This window comes from Sarcophilus harrisii, chromosome 4, assembly GCF_902635505.1.
Source record: "Sarcophilus harrisii chromosome 4, mSarHar1.11, whole genome shotgun sequence".
In the NCBI taxonomy this organism is placed as follows: Eukaryota; Metazoa; Chordata; class Mammalia; order Dasyuromorphia; family Dasyuridae; genus Sarcophilus; species Sarcophilus harrisii.
The window spans coordinates 123,879,546-123,899,200 of record NC_045429.1 but is presented as its reverse complement, the minus strand read 5'-3'; the positions used below and the strand labels follow the sequence as shown (position 1 = coordinate 123,899,200).

Sequence of the window (19,655 nt, the reverse complement as noted above, 5' to 3'; positions counted from 1 at the left end):
TTAGAGTAGCTGATCTTAGGGGCTCCCTCCAACCATATAGGGGGCTTCTAGGTGGCAAAGTACTGACTTTGGAGTTAGGAGGACTTGAGTTCAAGTCCAGCCTTGAAATTTACTAGCCATGCGACCCTGGACAAGTCACTTATCTCCAAATGCCTCAGCTTCTTCATCAGTAAAATGAGCAGAAGGAAATGACAAACTACTCCAGGATCTTTATCAAGAAAACCCGCAAATGGGGTCACAGAGTGTCATTCATAGCTGAAGCAACTCAACCACAAAAACAACCAGCTTAATAATAATAATAGACATAATAATAATAAGCATTATCACGTTATATAGAATTTTATACTTTGTACTGTTGTTGGGATTTAGTCATTTAGTCATTTCTCACTCTTTTTTTTTTTTTTTTTGGCAAAGATTTGCAAAGCATTTTATAAATACCTCATTGTATCCTTACCACAATGCTAGTAGACAAGGATTGTGGAATTTTGATCATAAACATCAATTCTTGATTAGAGAGATCGCTAGAATCTGTCAGTGGGAATTACTGATATCCAGACATTTATTTAAGGTATAGATGGAAATTAAATTGAAATTATTATTATTGCTGTTATTATTTATTATTGCTAATATTCTATCATTATTCTCAGACTTATACCCTTTGAAACAAAAGTAAACAGTAGAAACAAAACAGACAATATTAATAAGTATTACACCAGGCTAATAGTTCTCTCTGCCCCAGCCATGCTCCTACATTTTTCCCGGCAGCCCCTCCTTTCTCCTCTCTCCTTTTTGAAATCCTTATTTGTAATGTTCTATGTTTGGAAACTTCCAAACTAGAAAATTTCAACTTCCCAGATAATTGACCATCATCTCAATTTGTTTGTGAATTAGGGAAACTGACCACAACCATCTGAAGAGAAAGGGAATTTGGGTGGGGGCTTCACATAAAACATCTGGCCTTGTTCAGTTTCTCTGAGCTGCTGTGATAGAATCAGTAATCCTGCCTTTTGAGGGGTTGCTATAAATATGCAAAGGGTCTTGGGAATATGCTCTGGCAGTACCATAATAAACTATGACCTCCTGCCATGCAATCAGGACCAGCGTGCCCAAAGATCCCTGGTGACATTAGTAATCATATTTCTTTCATGTTCCGCTTTAGCAGGGTCAGCCCTAGTTCCAGGTGGGGAGCCAGCAGGTTAGTTAGATTTGGAGATGGCAGCTTGCAGTCCCAGTTTAGATGATCTTGGCACTTTTGCCCTGGAGAACCTGCTTTCTCCACAGTATTCCCTTGGTTGTCCTCAGTTAAGACTTGAGGCTTTCCTTTAAAGGAGAGGTTATTAACAATTTTTGTTTCTTGAATCCCTTCTTTTACCCTCTGGTAAAGCTTCACACACCCTTTCTCAAGTTTTAATACATAAAATAAAAATAAATATATAGCATTACCAAAAATTATACTCAATTAGGGAAAAGTTTTAAAATTCCACAGATCTCCTATTAAGAACCCTTGTTAAATCAAAAACTTTTTGTATTGCCTGGATCATCTGATTCTTCTGAGAGACTCTTCCTCCTCTCACCAACCAGTCCCAATAATAAGAATTGTGGTCAAATGCTGAGTTTTGTTACTTACTTGAGGATGAGGGCCATGGTCTCCTTTCTGTCTTTTCCTTGGAATGGCAATGACCCTGTTAGCATCTCAAACTGCAGAACAACAAATAAAATGGTAAAATTCATAACATTATACTTTTAGACTATAGCTATATAAACTCAGTACCTCAATAACCCAGGTAGCAGAGAATACAAATTAGTCTTGTATAGAAAATCAGCTCCTTCCAAAGCAAATACTTTGGAAAATATATGACATAAACTACATTTGCTATATTTATATAGTGATTTATAGTCATAAAATAAGTCTCTCATTTGAGCTTTACATAAGTACTATAAAGCATGTAGAATAAGTATCATCATTCCCATTTTATATTTGGGAAAACCGAGCTCAGAGTAATTATTTGTTTTAGCAATTAGTAAATGGCAGAAGTGGGATTTAAATTCAGATCTGAATGCAAAATCCAAGATCTTTTCTAACATACCATGGGGTAAGAAAGGTCAAACACAATGGATAGATCTACATGCTATAGGCAAATTGACCTAAAATGGAAATAGAAAATCAAAATATACATGCCCTGGAATGCACACTACACTCCAGGTAGTAAAAAAATAAATAAATGGATAGCTGCTAGGCTGAAATCTCTAATGAAAATCAAGTTTTGAGACTTGTTTTTCTCCAAACAATAAATTTCTTTCAAGTACTTGTTTCCTTTAGCCCACAAAGCTTTAAATTAGATGTAAGCTGGCAGTAGTCGAGCATTTACATGGTCTTATCACAGTAGTACTAACATCTGGCTAGTTATGATTTACAAGCTACAGCTCCTACTCACCCTTCCTCCTCTCCCCTCCCCAAAAGATCAGCTCTTGATAAGATCCTTATTCTAATTGAAGCGAGCTTAGTGTTATTCTCTCTATGGTCCTTTGGCAGTTTAAGTTACAAGGGAGGGCAGTCTGGAGCAGATGTTTATGTGATCTTGTTAAATTAGTACCCCGCTTGATTGCTCGGGCCAACGTGGTGGTGTATTTCTCCATCTCATTTTTATTGCCACCCCCTTGAAATTCAGGCCCCGCTTCTGAAAAGCTATTTTCAGATCTCTGCCTATTTGGATGATTGGAGAGAGCTCCACAATAATAAAATGTGCTGTCCTTTGCATACAAGGATGGAAATCATAAGAGTGTGACATTCACATAGGACTTAAAAATTTTCCAAGTGATTTACATAGGTCTCATTTGGACCTTGCCAAAAAAAAAAAAAAAAAAAAAAAACCTTTGGAAGTAGAGACTACAGGTGGTTTCCTTCAAACCTCAGGTCAACCATCTATTTCATGAGACCTTTCGAAATTATACCCAGCTGCTAGTGCCTCTCCCTCCCCCATTACCTAGCATTGATTCTGTATTTTGTGGACACACAGAGAGAGAGACAACTAATTTATAGTCTCAAAGTTAGGGAGACTTGGATTTAAATCCTGCCTTTGACACACACATACTGTGTGACCCTGAATAAGTTACTTAAACTATTAGTGTTCCAGAGGCTACTCTTCAGGAGAGATCTATTTTGGTAAAGGGAGTTTCCTCACCTGGGAGTTCCCAATACTAATCACAGATCCAATTTCACTCTTTTTTTTCCACTCCCTTTCTGCTACAAATCATGATTTGACTTTAAAAAAAATTATGTTGATTGTTTGGAATTAAGAAAGGGACAAAAGGATATATAAAACAGATTAAATTTAAAAGTGTGCCACCCAAACCTTTTTTGACTCCTCTTCCCAAGCTGGTTGTTAGTCATTCACTAGTACAACCCTGTTTTTGTATATTGTCTTTCTTTATTAGAAGTTTTTTTGAGGATAAGAATTATCTTTTTTTTGCTTATATTTGAATTTTTTTCTTATGTTTGCATTTCTAGTGTTTAGCACATAACACAATGCTTAGCATATGGTGAGTGCTTTAAAATGCTTTATATATTAGGATAAGTAGATACATTTACTACTTATGATGGTCTAAAAAATCTTATGCCAGTAAATAAAGGGGAGGGGAGTATCATCCAGACACAAGGCCCCAGATGAGAAAGGTTTATTTTCTACTGTACTCTGACGCAGATGGACTACATCCATGGGGCCTCTACATATTGAAATGGCATTAGCAAGCTTGAAGTTCATGTACAGTAGGTTAAACAGGATTGTGAAAAGCCTGGAAGTTGTGGCACATGGGGACATACTGAAGCATTGGGGAAGCTCACCAGAGAGGAAAGATCTGAGAAGGAGGATTTTGTTGATCAATTATCAGTGGTTCTCAAACTTTTGTTCTCAGTATCTTCATGTTGTTAAAAAACTATTGAGGATCTGTTCAAAGAGTTTTTGTTCACATGGGTTATATTTATAGCTATTTACTATATTAGAAATAAAAAATAATTTTGAATTTGCAGACCCTCTAAGGGTTTCAGAGACCCCAATAATTCTTTGGACTACACTTTGAGGACCACTGAATTATTTGAAGAGTGGACCATTGGTAGAGGATTCAAACCTTATTTTTGGCTTGGACCTAGAAAGCAGAACTAGAAATAATGGATAAAAGTTGTAGGGACACTGATTTTGGCTTGATAAAATAAGTGAAAAGAAATCTCTAAGAATTCATGAATGCGAGGGGTGCAGTGATTAAAGTGATTCTTCTGAGTTAAAATCTGACCTCAGACACTTACTAGCTGTGTGACCCTGAGCAAGTTACTTAACCCTGTTGCTTCAGTTTTCTCATCTGTAAATGAGCCAATCAAGTTATTTTATTTTATTTTTTTACTCTTATGGAAATGCTTGTTTTATTAAGTTCAGAATAAAATAAATAAAACATTTACATATTTAAAAAACCGAGCTGGGGAAGGAATTGGTAAACCATTCTATTATCTTTACCAAGAAAATCCCAAATGGAGTCATGAAGATTTGAATAAGACCGAAAAATGAAAAAACAATTTAAAATGTCCAATATTGGAATAAATATATCAATTTAAATCACAAGCCTTCCTTTATCTAGGCTAGAAGTCCTTAATGTTAAAACAGGCCTTATAAAACAAAATTGCTATTAATAAAACATTTATTACTATTAATATTCAATAGCCAGTCTGCTTTCTAAGACCCACATTAGACTGGGATGATAATAAGGTGCTTAGCCATACAATAAGTGCTCAATGATACTTGTGGGTCCAATTAATACATCCCTCTGTGCTGTACTGGGTTCATGCTGCTGCTTAACATGAGCTTCTTAGTGAGGATCATGGTCATGCTTTTTGTATTTTTTTTCAAGCTATCATCAGTCTACTTAAATTTCATTTCTATTTCCTCAATAGGCCCTTCTCCAACCCAGAGAAAGAGATCATTTCATTATCTCTGCCAGGAATAGTCACTCAGGAGTTGTTTGAAGGCATTTTATCATTCCATTTAATCAGGAACTGATTTATATGAATACGTGGAACATTATACATATTAAGCCTTTTGGCTCGGATAGACTACATTGCTGATACTGACCAAGTTATCCAGCATAAATTGAAAAAAGACAGCTCACCTTTGAGACCCAGGCAATAGCAGAATGTGCTTAGCAAGAGCTACTGGAGAATCATTTACAAATTACCACCTGCCAGGGCCAGACCCTGTTGTTCTGCTGAGTGGGTTTTACGTGGAGCCCTGCCCCATCTTGGTTATAGATTCAGTCTCTACCCAGTCATCAGGATGGGATTCACAGCTGCTGCTGTCATCTATTGTGCTTCTGACTAGAAAGCTAAAAAAATAGGACAGCAGCAGAAAGACCCCCTAGGTGGACATTTTATTTTTTGCTACCAAAAGACTGAATCCTAGACATAATTATGTCTTAAGCAGCTTAAGCAGTAGGACCCCGCATGGTTCATGATGTGGGTCTTTCTGGCCATTGAGGGGCTAGAAGTCAGAAATTTTACTTGGTGGCCCAGACATTAAATTTATGTTACTGATGGAAATCTTTACGTAAATAAAAAGTGGCACTTTAATCCTAAATGTGCAATCCATATTCAGGGTTCAATTGGACAAACATTTATACATATGTGCTAGATGTTGGGATGAAATGCCAAAAGTTTATAGTTTCTGTCATTGTGGAATTTATATTCAAGTAGGACGTGTATGTCTGTATACATGCACACACAGTAGAACAGTCACATAAATCAACTGTTTATTCCTCTAGAGCTATCTTATATCAAGTACTGACTATATATCTTTTATTTAGATATCTTTATATGTATAAATACTTGCCATACCATAAGGCAGGGCTTCTTTAACTTTTTCTACTTGTGATCCCTTTTTGCCTGAGAAATTTTTATGTGACCCTGGATATATAGGTATAGAAATCAAACATTTACTGATAATAAAACAGAACTTCACAACCCCCACATCCAATTTTATGACCCCATGTAGGGTCACAACCTACAGTTTAAGAAGCTTTGCTAAGGCACTCTTTAAGGAAAAAAAAAACTTAGCCTAAATTTGTTAGGAAAAATGGTTCTACCTAAAATGTTCTGCAAAGAAAGCTACAAAAAGGTCAATATAAGATGGTCTATAAACTGGCATTGCCAAAATGTTTTTAGGAGGCTGTGAGCACTAATACTATTGACCTGGAGACTTGGACTCTAGTTCTGGTTCTGCCACTAATTAGTGGTGAGAGTTTGGAAAGGTTCCTCATCTGTTACTTGAAAGAACTTCACTGATAATGTTTTTTTTTTGTCATTTTATCAGTTATGTCTGATTCTTGATGACTCTATTTAGGATTTTCTTGGCAAAGATACCAGAGTAGTTTGCCATTTCTTTCTCTAGTTCATTTTACAGATGAGAAAACTGAGGCAAACAATGTCAACTGTCTTTCCCAGCTAGTAAGTGTTTGAGGCCGGATTTGAATTTGAAACTCCTGATTCTAGTGCTCTCTTCACTGTACCACCTAGGTGCCCTGAAGGGACTGGACTATATAATTTCTAAGATTCTTTCCAGTTTTTGAATTCTGAGTCTATGAAAAGATTAATCTCTCAATACCTAGGAAACTCTCTTAGACTATATCACCTAAGACTTGACAATCAGCAGGAGAGGAAGATGTTTTGAGTTCTCCTCATCAAGTAAATAATAAGTTGGGGCAAGAAAAGAGAGAGAGAGAGAGAGAGAGAGAGAGAGAGAGAGAGAGAGAGAGAGAGAGAGAGAGAGAAAGTTCCACAAGAATTAATTAAAATATTCCTGTGAAAAGCAATTTCCAGCCCTGATATAGAGATATGTTAATAATTTCAGAAGATACACATAGCAATTTAAAAAATGTTTTCTTCAAGTTATAAGTTCCTAGCTGAGAGAATTCAATTTTGCTCAAGGAGATTCGCTTAGAATAGAAATACAGTCTTTGTACAGCTCTGTGAAAGAAAGAAAAGAAGAAAGGAAGGAAGGAAAAAAGGAAAGAAGCAAGAAAAGAAGAAGGAAGGAATGTGAAGAAAGAAAAAAATGCAGCTGGAGTTTTTTTTAACAGGCTTCTGTCTTCAGTGAAGTGAACCAGTTACTATGTGGGAGACCAAACAGTCTCCTTGGTGTGTAAACTTAATGGCTCTTAACTTTCCTTAGCAAAGCAAACAGAAGGTGCCTCATGAACCAAATGAGTTTTATGAGCTGATCTCTTCATGAGCTAAGGCTATTATCCACACACTATATCTTCCCCTATTCCCTCCCAATGGACCATTCTATTTATTGCAAAATGAATTCTGAAGCCACCATGGAGAATGTACGAGACAACAGAGCCAGAAGTCCTGGATGTAAATCTCAGCTCTGTCACTGTCTCGTTTTTTGGCCACAGGCAAATCATTTCATGTCTGCAATGCCTTAACAAACTCCTCTGTACATTGGGGATATAAATATTTGACAATTATTTACTAGGGTTGTTGTCAAGGATTTTATATAATATTGTGCAAAATCAATCTGGGTTGTAATTATTTTTATTACTGGAGGAAAAGAGAATTCAAGTTAGGTAGCATGATATAAAGGAAAGAGTATTAGTTCCAGGGTATTCAAATCCCACTCTTTTACCAATGGTGAGAGGCTGGTTAAATCATTTAACCTTTCTGGTCAAATTCTCCTCCCTCTTCCTCATTTCTGAAATTATGGGGATAGACTTGATGGCTCCTCAGGGTTCCTTTCAGTTCTAAAGAAGCAGTGCAGTGGAATAATAAAAAAGCCAATGGAATCAGGAATTTGAATTCTGTCTCAGATACCTGATAGCTCGTGATCCTATCACTTAATCTCTATCTCTTTTGGTTTCTTCTTCTGTAAAATGGAGAATGTAATAGCATCTACCTAAGAAAGTTGTTTTAAGACTCAAATAGGAGAATATATGTAAACACTTTACAGCCCTAAAATACTGTGAGTGAAAATATTATTATTGTTATTATTACTATGATCCTATAACTTTCCTGTACTTCACAATCACTCTCTTCTTCAATATTGACTTATGCTACATTGAGGATATGCTCCAAGAAAACCAGATTATTTGGGGCAGCTGGGAGGGAAAGCTGAATAGTGATGGGAGAGGGCTTTTCTCTCTGCAACATAACAACAAGGAATTCCATCAGGATTTCTTCAATTGTCAAATAAAATGAACAGAGCCATGGTTTCAAATTCCATCTCTGACCTGTGTAACCTCGAGAAGTCACTAAAGCCTTTTTGGGTTTCTAGTTTCCTCATCTGTAAGATGAAGGAGCTGGACCCAATGATCCCACAAACTGTCAGTGAGCCATGTTTTGGGTGAAGACCAGGTACAATGCTAGCCAATCCCGGGAGGCTGAGGACAGCAGCTTTTCTGCAAAATCAGATTTGTTACATAGGCAGGATGCTATTGCACACCCCAACGGGAATCAGAAGATGTGATGGAAACAACAGATAATCCAAGGTAGGAGAAGAATGAATTGGAGTCCATAACATCTCAATGTTTGGGAGGATTTGTGTGCTACAGAGAAATATTAATATGAAGAATTCAAGGTATTGTGGACAAACCTCTAAAAAGTAATGCAAGTGTATATCAACTGATTGTATCATTTAGAAATTGATCATTTAAAAATATTAACAATAAAGATGTTTTTGGAGGTTTCACAATTAATATATACTCTATCTGTCTATAACACACATATATGTGTAGATATTCAAACATAAATGTATATACCCCTATGCATGTATACATTTCTTACATCCATCCATCTATGTATCTATCTATTCTTTAGACTGCATTATTAATTTATTAGGATGTGTTATTTCCTGGTAAGAAGCTACTGCCGCCATTACAAATTGCTACCTGCTCTGGTATCTAAAATGGTGCCTGAAATAATCAACCGAATCATTAAGAGGTCACATAGTATGTGTCAGAGTCAACTTGAGTAAAGTTCTTATCTCTATCCATCTATGGGTTTCTCTCTCTCATCCCTTCCAAGGTGTCCCCAGTCTTAGTAGAGTTTTAAATTTTAATGGTGTGTTCTCTCTCTCTCTCTCTCTCTCTCTCTCTCTCTCTCTATATATATATATATCTATATATATATATATATAACATTTCCATAATATATTATATATGTATATAGATATATAACATACATGCATATATTACATATATTTATATCTATATCCAGATATATAATGCTATCAATGTATGGAACTCCTTGGTGAATAAGGTTTTCTCAACCAATGCCTTTGCAGGCATATGGAGTTGCTTGGGGGCAATGAAGGGGTAAATGCCATGTTTAAGGCCATCAGCCAGTTATTAGAAATGGGACTTGATTCTGGGGTTAGCTCTGTTTAGCTCTGTTAGCTCACCCTTTCTTCCCTGCTCTTTATTTTCTCTTTATTTTCTCTCTTCTCCAATCCCTTCTCTCTCCCTTTCCTTTTCTCCTCTCTCCCAACAGACTAAGTTACAATCTCTCCTCTCCACTGATTTGTCATTCTCTGACAAAGTAATAGAACATAGAAGGTCTTGGAATTAAGCCTCAACTACGGCATCGAGGCAGCCATACATGCTGAAAATTGGTAAAAATTAAAAAGGAAGTGAGAAAGCCCACAATTCATTTTACAGGATATAAATGGCACACTTGAAAAATGACAAAGTCTAGTCTCAGTTGTTATTGTGAGGTAAAAATTTCCTAAACCTTAAAAGCTGTATATACAGATGAATTAAAATTTTCTTGAATTTAATTAATTGAATGTATTAGTAATTTCTTATTAATAGGGGTGGACAACATGTCTTGAATCCATAAAGACTTGGAATATCAAGTCCTTTTTCTGACACATATTGACTGTGAGATATTAGGTAAGCAATTCTATATAACTATAAGTTTCAGAGAGGGGACCATCTGCATTGCTAAAAAGTTACCCAACTGAAGAATTCCCTACAGGGAATTCACAGGTCACAATCTGTACACTTATTCTTCCTTACCATCAATGATTATTGCCCAGCCATTTGGGTAGACTTGAGATGACTAGTCATATTGGAAGTGGGCCATGAATCAGTAGGATGGCAAATAATCACATGAGGAACAGACAGGAGAGAGGATCTAGTAATGATTTGGCTACTTGAATTGCTTTAAACTCTCTGGGTTTGTTTTCTCTTTTGGTCACCAAGGTTTCTTTTGTCTTTTTAATATTGAATAGTATATAAGTACAAGGTAACATGCCAATGGTATTATACCATCCTCTTATGTTTTAGATTTGCTTCATCATGAGATAAAATGATAAAGCTCTTTCTAATCTAGTTCTATCTTTCTGTTCCAGTTTTATTTCACATTTCTTCCCTTCCTGTACACCCAGCTTCTTAAACTATGATTTGCAGCCTTATATGGGGTGTCATAATTGAATTTGGGGATTGTGAAATTATGATCTATTATCAGTAAATGATTTGTATATCTGTTTTATATATCTATATACCTGAGATTACATAAAAATTTAAGGCAAATGGAAAAAGTTTAATTAGCCCTCCTGTATGTACACTATGTTCTAGTCAACCTGGTCTTACTTGCATGACTCCATAAAGAATTCCATTCAAGTGTACATCTACCACCTCTGTGCCTACACACAGGTAGTTCCCCATGCCTGAAGTGTATGTCTGCTTCACTTTTGCCTCATGGAATTCTTACTTTCCTTCAAGGACTGGCAGACATTTCACTTCCTATCAATCCCCCAAGAAGTAGTGCTTTCTATTCTCCCTCAAATTTTTTTTCTTTCTAAAATTACATTCATGTCACTTCAGCTGAACGTAAGCTTCTTACATCCAGGTATCATTTCACTATTTTCTATATCCCAGCACAGTGCCTTATACACCAAGAAGCTTAATCAATGTTAGTTAAATTGAATTTATTGTATATCCAAAATGTGGTGAGAACCCTGGTGTGGATAATAATTATGTCTAGATGGATTTATTAGTTACTCCTTTTGTAATTTCCAAATAGCTGACTACTCCATGCAATGAAACAACTAGTCATTTTAGTGAAAATGATTTAATTTCAGTAGGAGAACTGTTGATAATTACAGGTATGGGAGCCAGTGCTGAACTGGAACCATGGTTAGGCATCTCAAATGGTACAATTGGCAGGAAAAATCAGGCAGATGTCATTTCAGATTCCAGTAACATCTGAGGTAGGTAAAATTAAGAGCCCTCTGAGTATTCCTAGGGTAAGCTTAGAGCAGGTGTGGGGAATGTTATCCTTATTTGACATCTGAGACTAAAAGAGATTAAGTGATTTGCTCATAGTAACACACTGCCTAATGCAGGATTTTAATTCAGATTTTCCTGTCTCCAAGTCCAGTGCTCTACCAACTAAGCCACCCAACTGCCTATATAAGTTGTTATTAACTTAATGAGTCATAATCCTATTTGTGCCTGTGATTCTGAATTTTAAAAGTCATAAGATGTATTATCTTTTTTAAAAAAAGCAACTGCTTTTCTTAGAATGAATAGTTTTTGTGATATGAGCTTTTCTATGAATGGTTTTCTGAGAAATTCTTTTTTCTCTGGGCTAAGAAGTTTGGATTTTATTGGTAAGCAATGGGGAATAGGTGAAGGCATATGAGTGGTGAGGTACCATAATCAAAAATGTATATTACAAATATTAATTTGGTAATGCAAAGATGGAGTAGATGGGGAAGAGGCTAAAAGAAATGAGATAGACAACTGCCTTAATAATCCAAATGAATAGTGAATAAGAATCTGAATAGTGATTTATGGTAAATGTGGAATCAAGGGGACTTTTTACTAACTGGATATGGGAGACATAGCAAAAAGTAAGCATTAAATATGAGTCTGAGGATTTAAGCCTGAGTGACTAGAAGGATGGCAATAGCATTAAAATAAATGGAGAATCCAAAGAGAAGCATTTGTTTTTAGGAAAGATGATTAGGTCAGTTTTGGAAACACCAAATTTGAGATGTCAATGGCTCATCTAGCTAGAAATGTACTGCAGGCAGTAGGAAATGCTGATCTATTTATCTGCCTTAATTAGACTAAAATTTTACTTGTATTGATTCAATAGATTTTCTCATCTCTGTTTTTCATTTCATCATAGTAGATGTGTAAAATGTTTTCTATTTTTCTTTTCCTCCAACTTCCTCAAATTAAATTCTGTTTATTTTAACTTATTTGGTCCATTATATTTACTATTTATATGATCTCAGGTATATAACTCTACCACTCTGAGTCTCAGTTCATCTTTTTAAAAATTAGGGAGACGGACTAAATGACACCCAAGTTCCCTTCAGTTCTGAATCTATGGTTCAGTGGCCCTATGATTTATAGATGATAAAACTTTGTCACTATAGTCACAAGAAAAAATGTAGAAATCACTGTTCCATTAATCATTCAAGAGCTTGGTTTATTTTTTTTCCTCTATAATTTTTCAGGATTTTAGGGGCTGCTTTAATGAAAAAATGTAACAAAGATAAATATCATCACAGCAGAATGCTTTTGAAAAGCATACAAAGGAAGAATTGGCGGGGAGGGAGGTGAGGAGAAAGGGAGAGAGAGAGAAAATATTTTAGAATGAAAAACCATTGATTGAAATATGCTCTCTGGGATCTTGGAAGGTCAGACACTTCCTATCACTATAGTTTTGAAGAAAAATTTGGATTCTCAGGAGTACAGGGGCTTAAAAACCAAATTATCAAATTGGTCCCAGAGCTAGTTACCTGTTTTTCTTAAAACTGGCACATTTGGCTCATTTTTTTCAGAAGGCAAAATGATACCTTCTTGTCAAACATTATATAGAGGTTATAGTAGAAGACAACTTAGGTCTTTAAGCAAAGAACTGATGATCACTTGTTATTGATGTTGTGAAGAAGACTTTGTTTTTCACTGTAAGCTGGACTAGATGGCAGCTGAGATTTTCTTTAGCTCTGAGATTCTGTGACTCATAAATTGGAGCAGGGGGAAGGATATAAAAGAATAGGTCAGGCTCAGGAGTACAGGTGCAGGGCTTGTAGGATCAGGGGCCAATGACCAATTCTTTCTGATGTTAAGTTATTAAGTACATTTTTTTCTCCAAGGGAGTCCAGGAGCAATGAAAAAAGGGAATGGAGGAAGGGCAATGCACTTTTTTTTCCTGAATTTTTTTTTTAAATTTAAAAGCATTACAGCACTACAGCAAACAGAATGCCTAGAGTGAATAATTACCATGAGCACACCAAAGGACCACCAGTCTGCACTCTGTGTATGTCCTCGGCGATTCACCACCTCTGGAGCCATATATTCTATTGTCCCACAGAAGGAATAAGCTCGCTTATCATGGTCAATAGCCTCTTTGCTCAGGCCAAAATCTAAACATGGAAAATTAAAGAAAAAATACAACTTAGCATTAAATTAAAATAATTAAATTAAATTAAATACAACTTAATCATCATAAGTCTTTCCTAAATGTGACATCAAGACCAGTATCTCAAAAGAGATCACATTTTCAGACACATTGGTTCGATTGGCTAGATCTTGTGTTTTCTCACTTTTCCCAAATGTATTTCTAAATTCATTCTCATCCTTTTTTAAATGCATGGGAGTCTATGGACAAATACCCTTGAATAGCTTAGAGGTCCCAAATGATGAATCCCAGAAAGTATTCCCATCTGGTAGCAGTGATAATGCTGTATTTTGGGGGGTAATTTAAACAGAAGCTCCAGGCACACAGACTCCTTAAACACAGACTCCTCAGACTCCATGAAGTATCATATTTACCTTTAATTGCCACCTCAGTCAATCTTTTGGAAGGTATCCACTTACTGAAGCTCAATTACTCAGTTTGTTAAGTGTTAACCCCTCCAATTGCCTTGGTCTGAGGGGGAAGCCCTCAGGCAGTGCAGCCTAAACTAAGCCTTTAACCTGCTAACTTTGTGCCTGCTTGATGGAATAACAGCTGTACAATCCTGTAAGCAGGATTATCAATAAATACTAGTAGTTTATTTGGGAAATTTTGTTTGGATTCCTCAAATTATTTGCTGTTTTTTAGCTTATGAGAAAAGTAGTCAAATACCTAAATGCAAGAAGGCTTCTAAAATATTATTTAAGTACAGAGATTATACACTGGAGGGTCATTATATTGCTAGGGACAGTGTAATGTCATTCAGGAGTATAAAAGGGCCTCATCTGAAGGGTGTTAGATGAGAAATCAGAACAGGAAATGAAAAAAATAAGGAGATTTTTAAAAATCACAATTTAAGAGATTTTTAAAGTATAGCAGAGAATGATCGGAGCCTACCAGATCAACAAAAATATTTATGAAAATCAATTGGAAAAGTCCTTGTAAATCAATGGAAGTTATACTAACAGATCTTTCCATTTTCAGATGACATGTAAATTGACATAGGCTGAGAAGTCTTAATAAGAACTGTCTTACAAACCTGTAATCTTAATGTGTCCCTCTTCATCTAGCAGGATGCTAAAATTAAAGGAAAGAAAATAGGACTTTAGAAGAAGATTCAGCATTTTAAACCACAAGAGGCATGGAAAGAACAATTTTCATTAGCGTGGTAGAGAAAAAGAATGAGCCAAGGGAATGACATATGGTCAATAGTTGTTTGTCTATGTAGGTCTGGTTTTAGAGACAATATGGTTTCTACTCAAACTGTTTACTCTTGGTAGTGAGAGAAATGATTAATAATAATATATAATAATATCATAAAATATTAATAATCAGTGACTGGAGAGATTTAGAATTCTCCCTTTTGGGGAATGTTCTCATAAGATTGAATTTACTCTCCTGAGTTTTAGTTAGATTTCACCCAACTTTACAAGGAATTTAATCCTATTGTGTCCTACTTAGATTTGGGTGGAGATAAATTCTTTGATTAGGTTGTCCAAGGCTGGAGATAATTTAGAAGTAAATAACATAATCAGTTCATTAGAAAAAGTTCATCTTCTCACTGTAATATTCTCTTACTTTATAACCAATAAGAACTGATTGCCATTCTCTAGAACACCCACTTTTTCAAGGCCATATAAGACTTGAGCCTATTGTAATGAGAGTCTTTGGCATTTGAGAGTGCCACTAATCTCTTTTATTAATAACATATTAAGCTCAGTAATAAAATGACTGATTACCCTAAAACCATGTCTCTCAAACTTTTTAAACATCCCACTGGAGTTAAATATAAGATAAATAACTGAATGAAGGAAGGAACCTTTGACCCTCTGGTGCATATAATCAGTCAAAAATCAACAAATGTCTTTCAACCATATCTCAATATTCAGATACTTTTGGTTTGCCCTGCAAGAATAAAAACAATTTTGGCAATTTGCTAAAGTCTATCTTTTCATGAGGAAAAAGACAGAATTTAGAAGAGTTCTGAAATCACTCTGGCTGCTGGCTAACCACTCCAGAAATACTTAAAAGTAATTTCTTTGAAACCAGGATGGTTTCAGAAGTCCTAAGGGAGTGATGCTGATAGGAGCAGATGCTTCCCAGAGGTTCCCGGTCAACTCTCCAGCAATGATTGGAATGTATTTCTGGTATGTCTGAATTTTACAGCAATTAAGAAAGGATCTATACATATAGAGCTGAAAACATTGCCATATACATAGAGTATGAAGAATTGGAGCCAGAAAGAAAAGAAATGGGATGAATTTAAAGATGAATAAGTGATATCTTTTGACTTCACTATTCCTTTTAACACTATTCCATGACTTGGTGGAAATATGCTGTATACTATTCCTTTTACCTGCATTTTCCAAATTAATGTACCCACACAGTACACTCTGATATTTGAGGTATATTGAAAATAGCTTATAAATGGTGATTTAGGAATCCCAAGGCTACAGCAATACTCATGGGCTAAGAAGAAGTTGAAGTTTTGGCAGAAAATAAAGGAATTTAAACCTATTTTTATGCCCAAGTTGGTTAAACATACGTGTTTTATGCATAATTTAATATTTAATATTTTTGAGTAGCATCACAATGTTTATTCAGGTCATACACAACATGAATTTTCTTTGCAACTAGTTTGGAAAACATTTTATACAGTTTTTTTTTCTTACAATATATACATGTACACACATGGACACAAAGAATTAGACAAATTGGAGGTAGATATTTATATGGTTCATTAAGATCTGAAAAATATTTTATATGTTATCTCATTTTATCATGTGCTATCATACATAAATGGATTTCTTATGGAAAAATCCATTAGAAAAATATACAGTTTTGTGGGTTTGCTAAAAAAAAAAAAAAAAAAGATAAATGGAGGCTAATTTTTAGCTGATGAAGCAAATGTGTTTGCCTCACTCATGGTCCATACCTAGAAATGAACAAGTTCAAGAATGGGAATCTATAACTCTGAGATAAAAAGACAATTTTTAAAGCATTGTAATTAAATGTTATTATTTTTAAGTCCTAAAAGATCATTTTAATCCTTAAAGGAGAATGGATCAGCAACCATTGCCTCAATATGTATGCAGATATTCCTTCCCTCATACATGAATGTCTGTTTACTCCCTACATTTATGGGACATAAAGTTGGTATGATATCATAGATTTCTATAATACAATATCTAAGAGATAAAAGATAAATTTGTTTTAAAGCTTATTTTCAGTGCTAATTTTTATAACGACTAAAGACAGAAAATACTCTATATTAAAATATTATACTTAAGTTGTATTATAATCATTATATAATATAATATAAAAGTATTATAATAAGTTGTAGTAAGGCAACCTAATCAAAAGGTTGGTACTTACCTACAAATCAGAGATAGCAATCAAAAGTATTTCCTTTTTGTTTGCATCAACTTTTTAAAAAGACAATATTCTATTTTTTTATGTTAAGATTCAAGTTAGGGCTTTTAAAAATAGATTGAATGAGATTTAATAAGATATATTCAAAAAGTACTTCTTTATGTGGACTGTCATGTTCACAATCTCATATAAACAATGTATTCCTCCCCTGACAATGATAAAGTTTAGCATGCAAACTTTCCTTATGAATATGCATATATTTCACACAAAAAGCTAAAACACATTAGTAAAGCTTGCCTCAGAAAAGAATTTTTTACTTTATGCTGGTCTGAAAAAAATCATTCATTAAATCTAGTTTTCTCTGTGTAACCAACCATCTTATCTATTTCAAAATTATAAATTAAAGAGAAAGGAAAAAAATATTTTGAAAAAGATACTTTCATTCTTAGTATGGATGAAACACAATGAAGTGCTTAATATAATACCTTTTACATAGTAGGTACTTGATAAATATCAGTTGATTGTCATTTTAGCAATAAAATCCTGGTTGATATAAAGAAAATTAAGGAAAAATGGACCTTCTACTGTATGAGAAAATGTCTTTGAAAGCCAATTACCTCAAAAATGTACTGGGGTAGCTAGGTGGTACAGTGGATAGAGTGCTGAGCTTGGAGTCAGGGAGCCCTTTAGTTCAAATCTGTCTCAGATACTGTGTGACCCTGGACAAGTGACAACCATTTTGCCTCAGTTTCCTTATTTATCAAATGAGTAAGTGAAGGAAATGATGAATCACTTTAGTATCTTTGCCAAGAAAATGGGGTCTTGAGGAGTTGGACACAACTCAAGAACAACAGCAAAAATATATTGAGTGGCTTATATTACAAAACCTTGAAACTCATTTTCCTTGAGTCTGATCAAACATCTGAAAAGCAAAACTTGAAAATAATGGAGCTTGTGCCATACTTTAGGAAGTATTTCTCCCAATATTCAGAAGAGTCCGAATACATCTCACAAGGCAGCAGCTTGGTGCCTTTTCCAAGGACCAGGAGAGAAAAGGATTCATTAGTTTGTCCTGGCATCTCTGCCTAGGAACCTGACAGCATGAAGCTTTTCCCAGTCTGTTTTGTAGATTTTCTAACCCTGTTCTGCAGTACTAGGACTATTAGGGAAGGAAGGGTAGTTATGAGGAAAGGCTTCAATGTTACTAACATTTGTCAGTAGTAGATAAAGAACAAATGTGGATTCCAGGAATCCTTATTTCTGTTTGCTTCTTTGCTCTTACTTACTTTTCAGGCTTTAGATCCCTGTAAATGATTCCTAGACCATGGAGATGGTCTAAAGCCAAGGCCAGCTCAGCTAAGTAGAACTTCACATCCTCTTCAGTAAACATTACCTAGTAAAAGAGAAAAGAATAAATCTGTTCACTTTCTCATGTGGCTGATTTGTTCTAGAGAGCTCTGCCAGCCGGAGTGACTCATTTCTACTAAAAAGTATACAATTTAGGCCAATTTGTTCTGTGAGAAAACCATGGGCTTTCACTACCTAGTCATTTTTGGCTCTTCTGATGGAAAAAATTAAAGTTCATCGTTTCAAGATAAGGGATATAAGAAAAAAAAAAGATTACATGTGCAGGGAGCTCTCAACCATCGATACCATTATATAGCGGCAGAGTAGCTGATGATTCTTCCAGTCTCTGGGCTGTATTATTTGTATTTATATGTAACTATGGGTATTTCTGTTTTGGATAGTTATAACATTTCAATCAAAAAAAGGAGCTACATTGAAAACTCAAGAACCATTGGCAAATATATCAAAAGTTTCTATTCTGCTCAACTCTTTCTTAAACTTAAAATAAGGAAAGGAAGGTATTCCTCCTAGGTTTCCTGCAAATTTACCAGACCTACAGGTTTGTCCATCTTCTTTGGGGAGAGAAAGAAAGGAGAGAGAAGTGGTTTCCCTGCTGGGCTTGAGTAAGACTCCATATTTAAGGTAGGGTCAAAGATCTAGGGATGGCAGATACTTGGAAGCTCTAATCAAGCCCCTTCTTATTTCAAATGATGAAATTGAAGCCCAGAGAAATTAAATGATTTGCTAAAGATCATATTAGTAATAAATTGGAGAGTCAAGATCAAAAATTTGTCCTTTGACTCAAATCAATGTGTCTTCTTTTCTTCTCTATACTTTTTCTTGGTGATCACATCAGTTTTTATGGATTTATTCATTTTCTTTATGCATGTGACTCACAGATCTATATATTCAGTCTCTGTTTCTTTCCTGCACTACAGCTCTGTATTAATCAATTGAATTTCCAACTGGATATCTCAGATACATCTCAAATCAATAGGTCCAAAGCTGAAGTCATTATCTCTCCTCTCTTGAATTTCCAATTATTGTCAAGGATACCACTTTAACTTCAGCCTCCTTCATACTACATATAGAATCAGTAAGTGTTTCAGTAAGTTCCTGGAGAGTATTTCTCTCCTGATAAAGTATGGTATCTGTACAGCCTAGCACAATGCATAACAAATAGTTATTATTGTTCAGACAATTTTTCAGTCATGTACAATTCTTTGTGATCTTATTTTGGATTTTCTTGGCAAAGATACTGGTTTGCCGTTTCCTTCTCCAGCTCATCTTACAAATGAGGAAACTGAGGCAAAAAGGGTAAATAGGGTCACACAATTAGTCTGAGACCAGATTTGAACTTAGAAGGGGAGTCTTTCTGACTCTAGGTACAATGCTCTATGCATTATGGTGCCACCTAGCTGCTCCATATAGAGAATAGTAGGTGCTTAATAAATGCTGATTGATAAATATAAGCATTAGGATT

The 19,655-nt window shown here is 35.2% G+C and overlaps 1 protein-coding gene across 3 annotated transcripts in view; it reads right to left on the bottom strand.

Annotated features, from left to right (window-relative positions):
• Window positions 1-19,655, bottom strand: part of RPS6KA2 (ribosomal protein S6 kinase A2) — a 504,379-nt gene that overhangs the window by 88,513 nt on the left and 396,211 nt on the right. For all 3 annotated transcript variants that reach the window (XM_031937506.1, XM_023503337.2, XM_003769607.3), the window contains 4 exons: window positions 18,112-18,218; window positions 14,493-14,530; window positions 13,279-13,421; window positions 1,628-1,698 (listed from right to left, as the gene is read on the bottom strand). In XM_031937506.1, coding sequence (XP_031793366.1) covers window positions 1,628-1,698; window positions 13,279-13,421; window positions 14,493-14,530; window positions 18,112-18,218 — 359 coding nt within the window. The remainder of the gene's footprint in view (window positions 1-1,627; window positions 1,699-13,278; window positions 13,422-14,492; window positions 14,531-18,111; window positions 18,219-19,655) is intronic.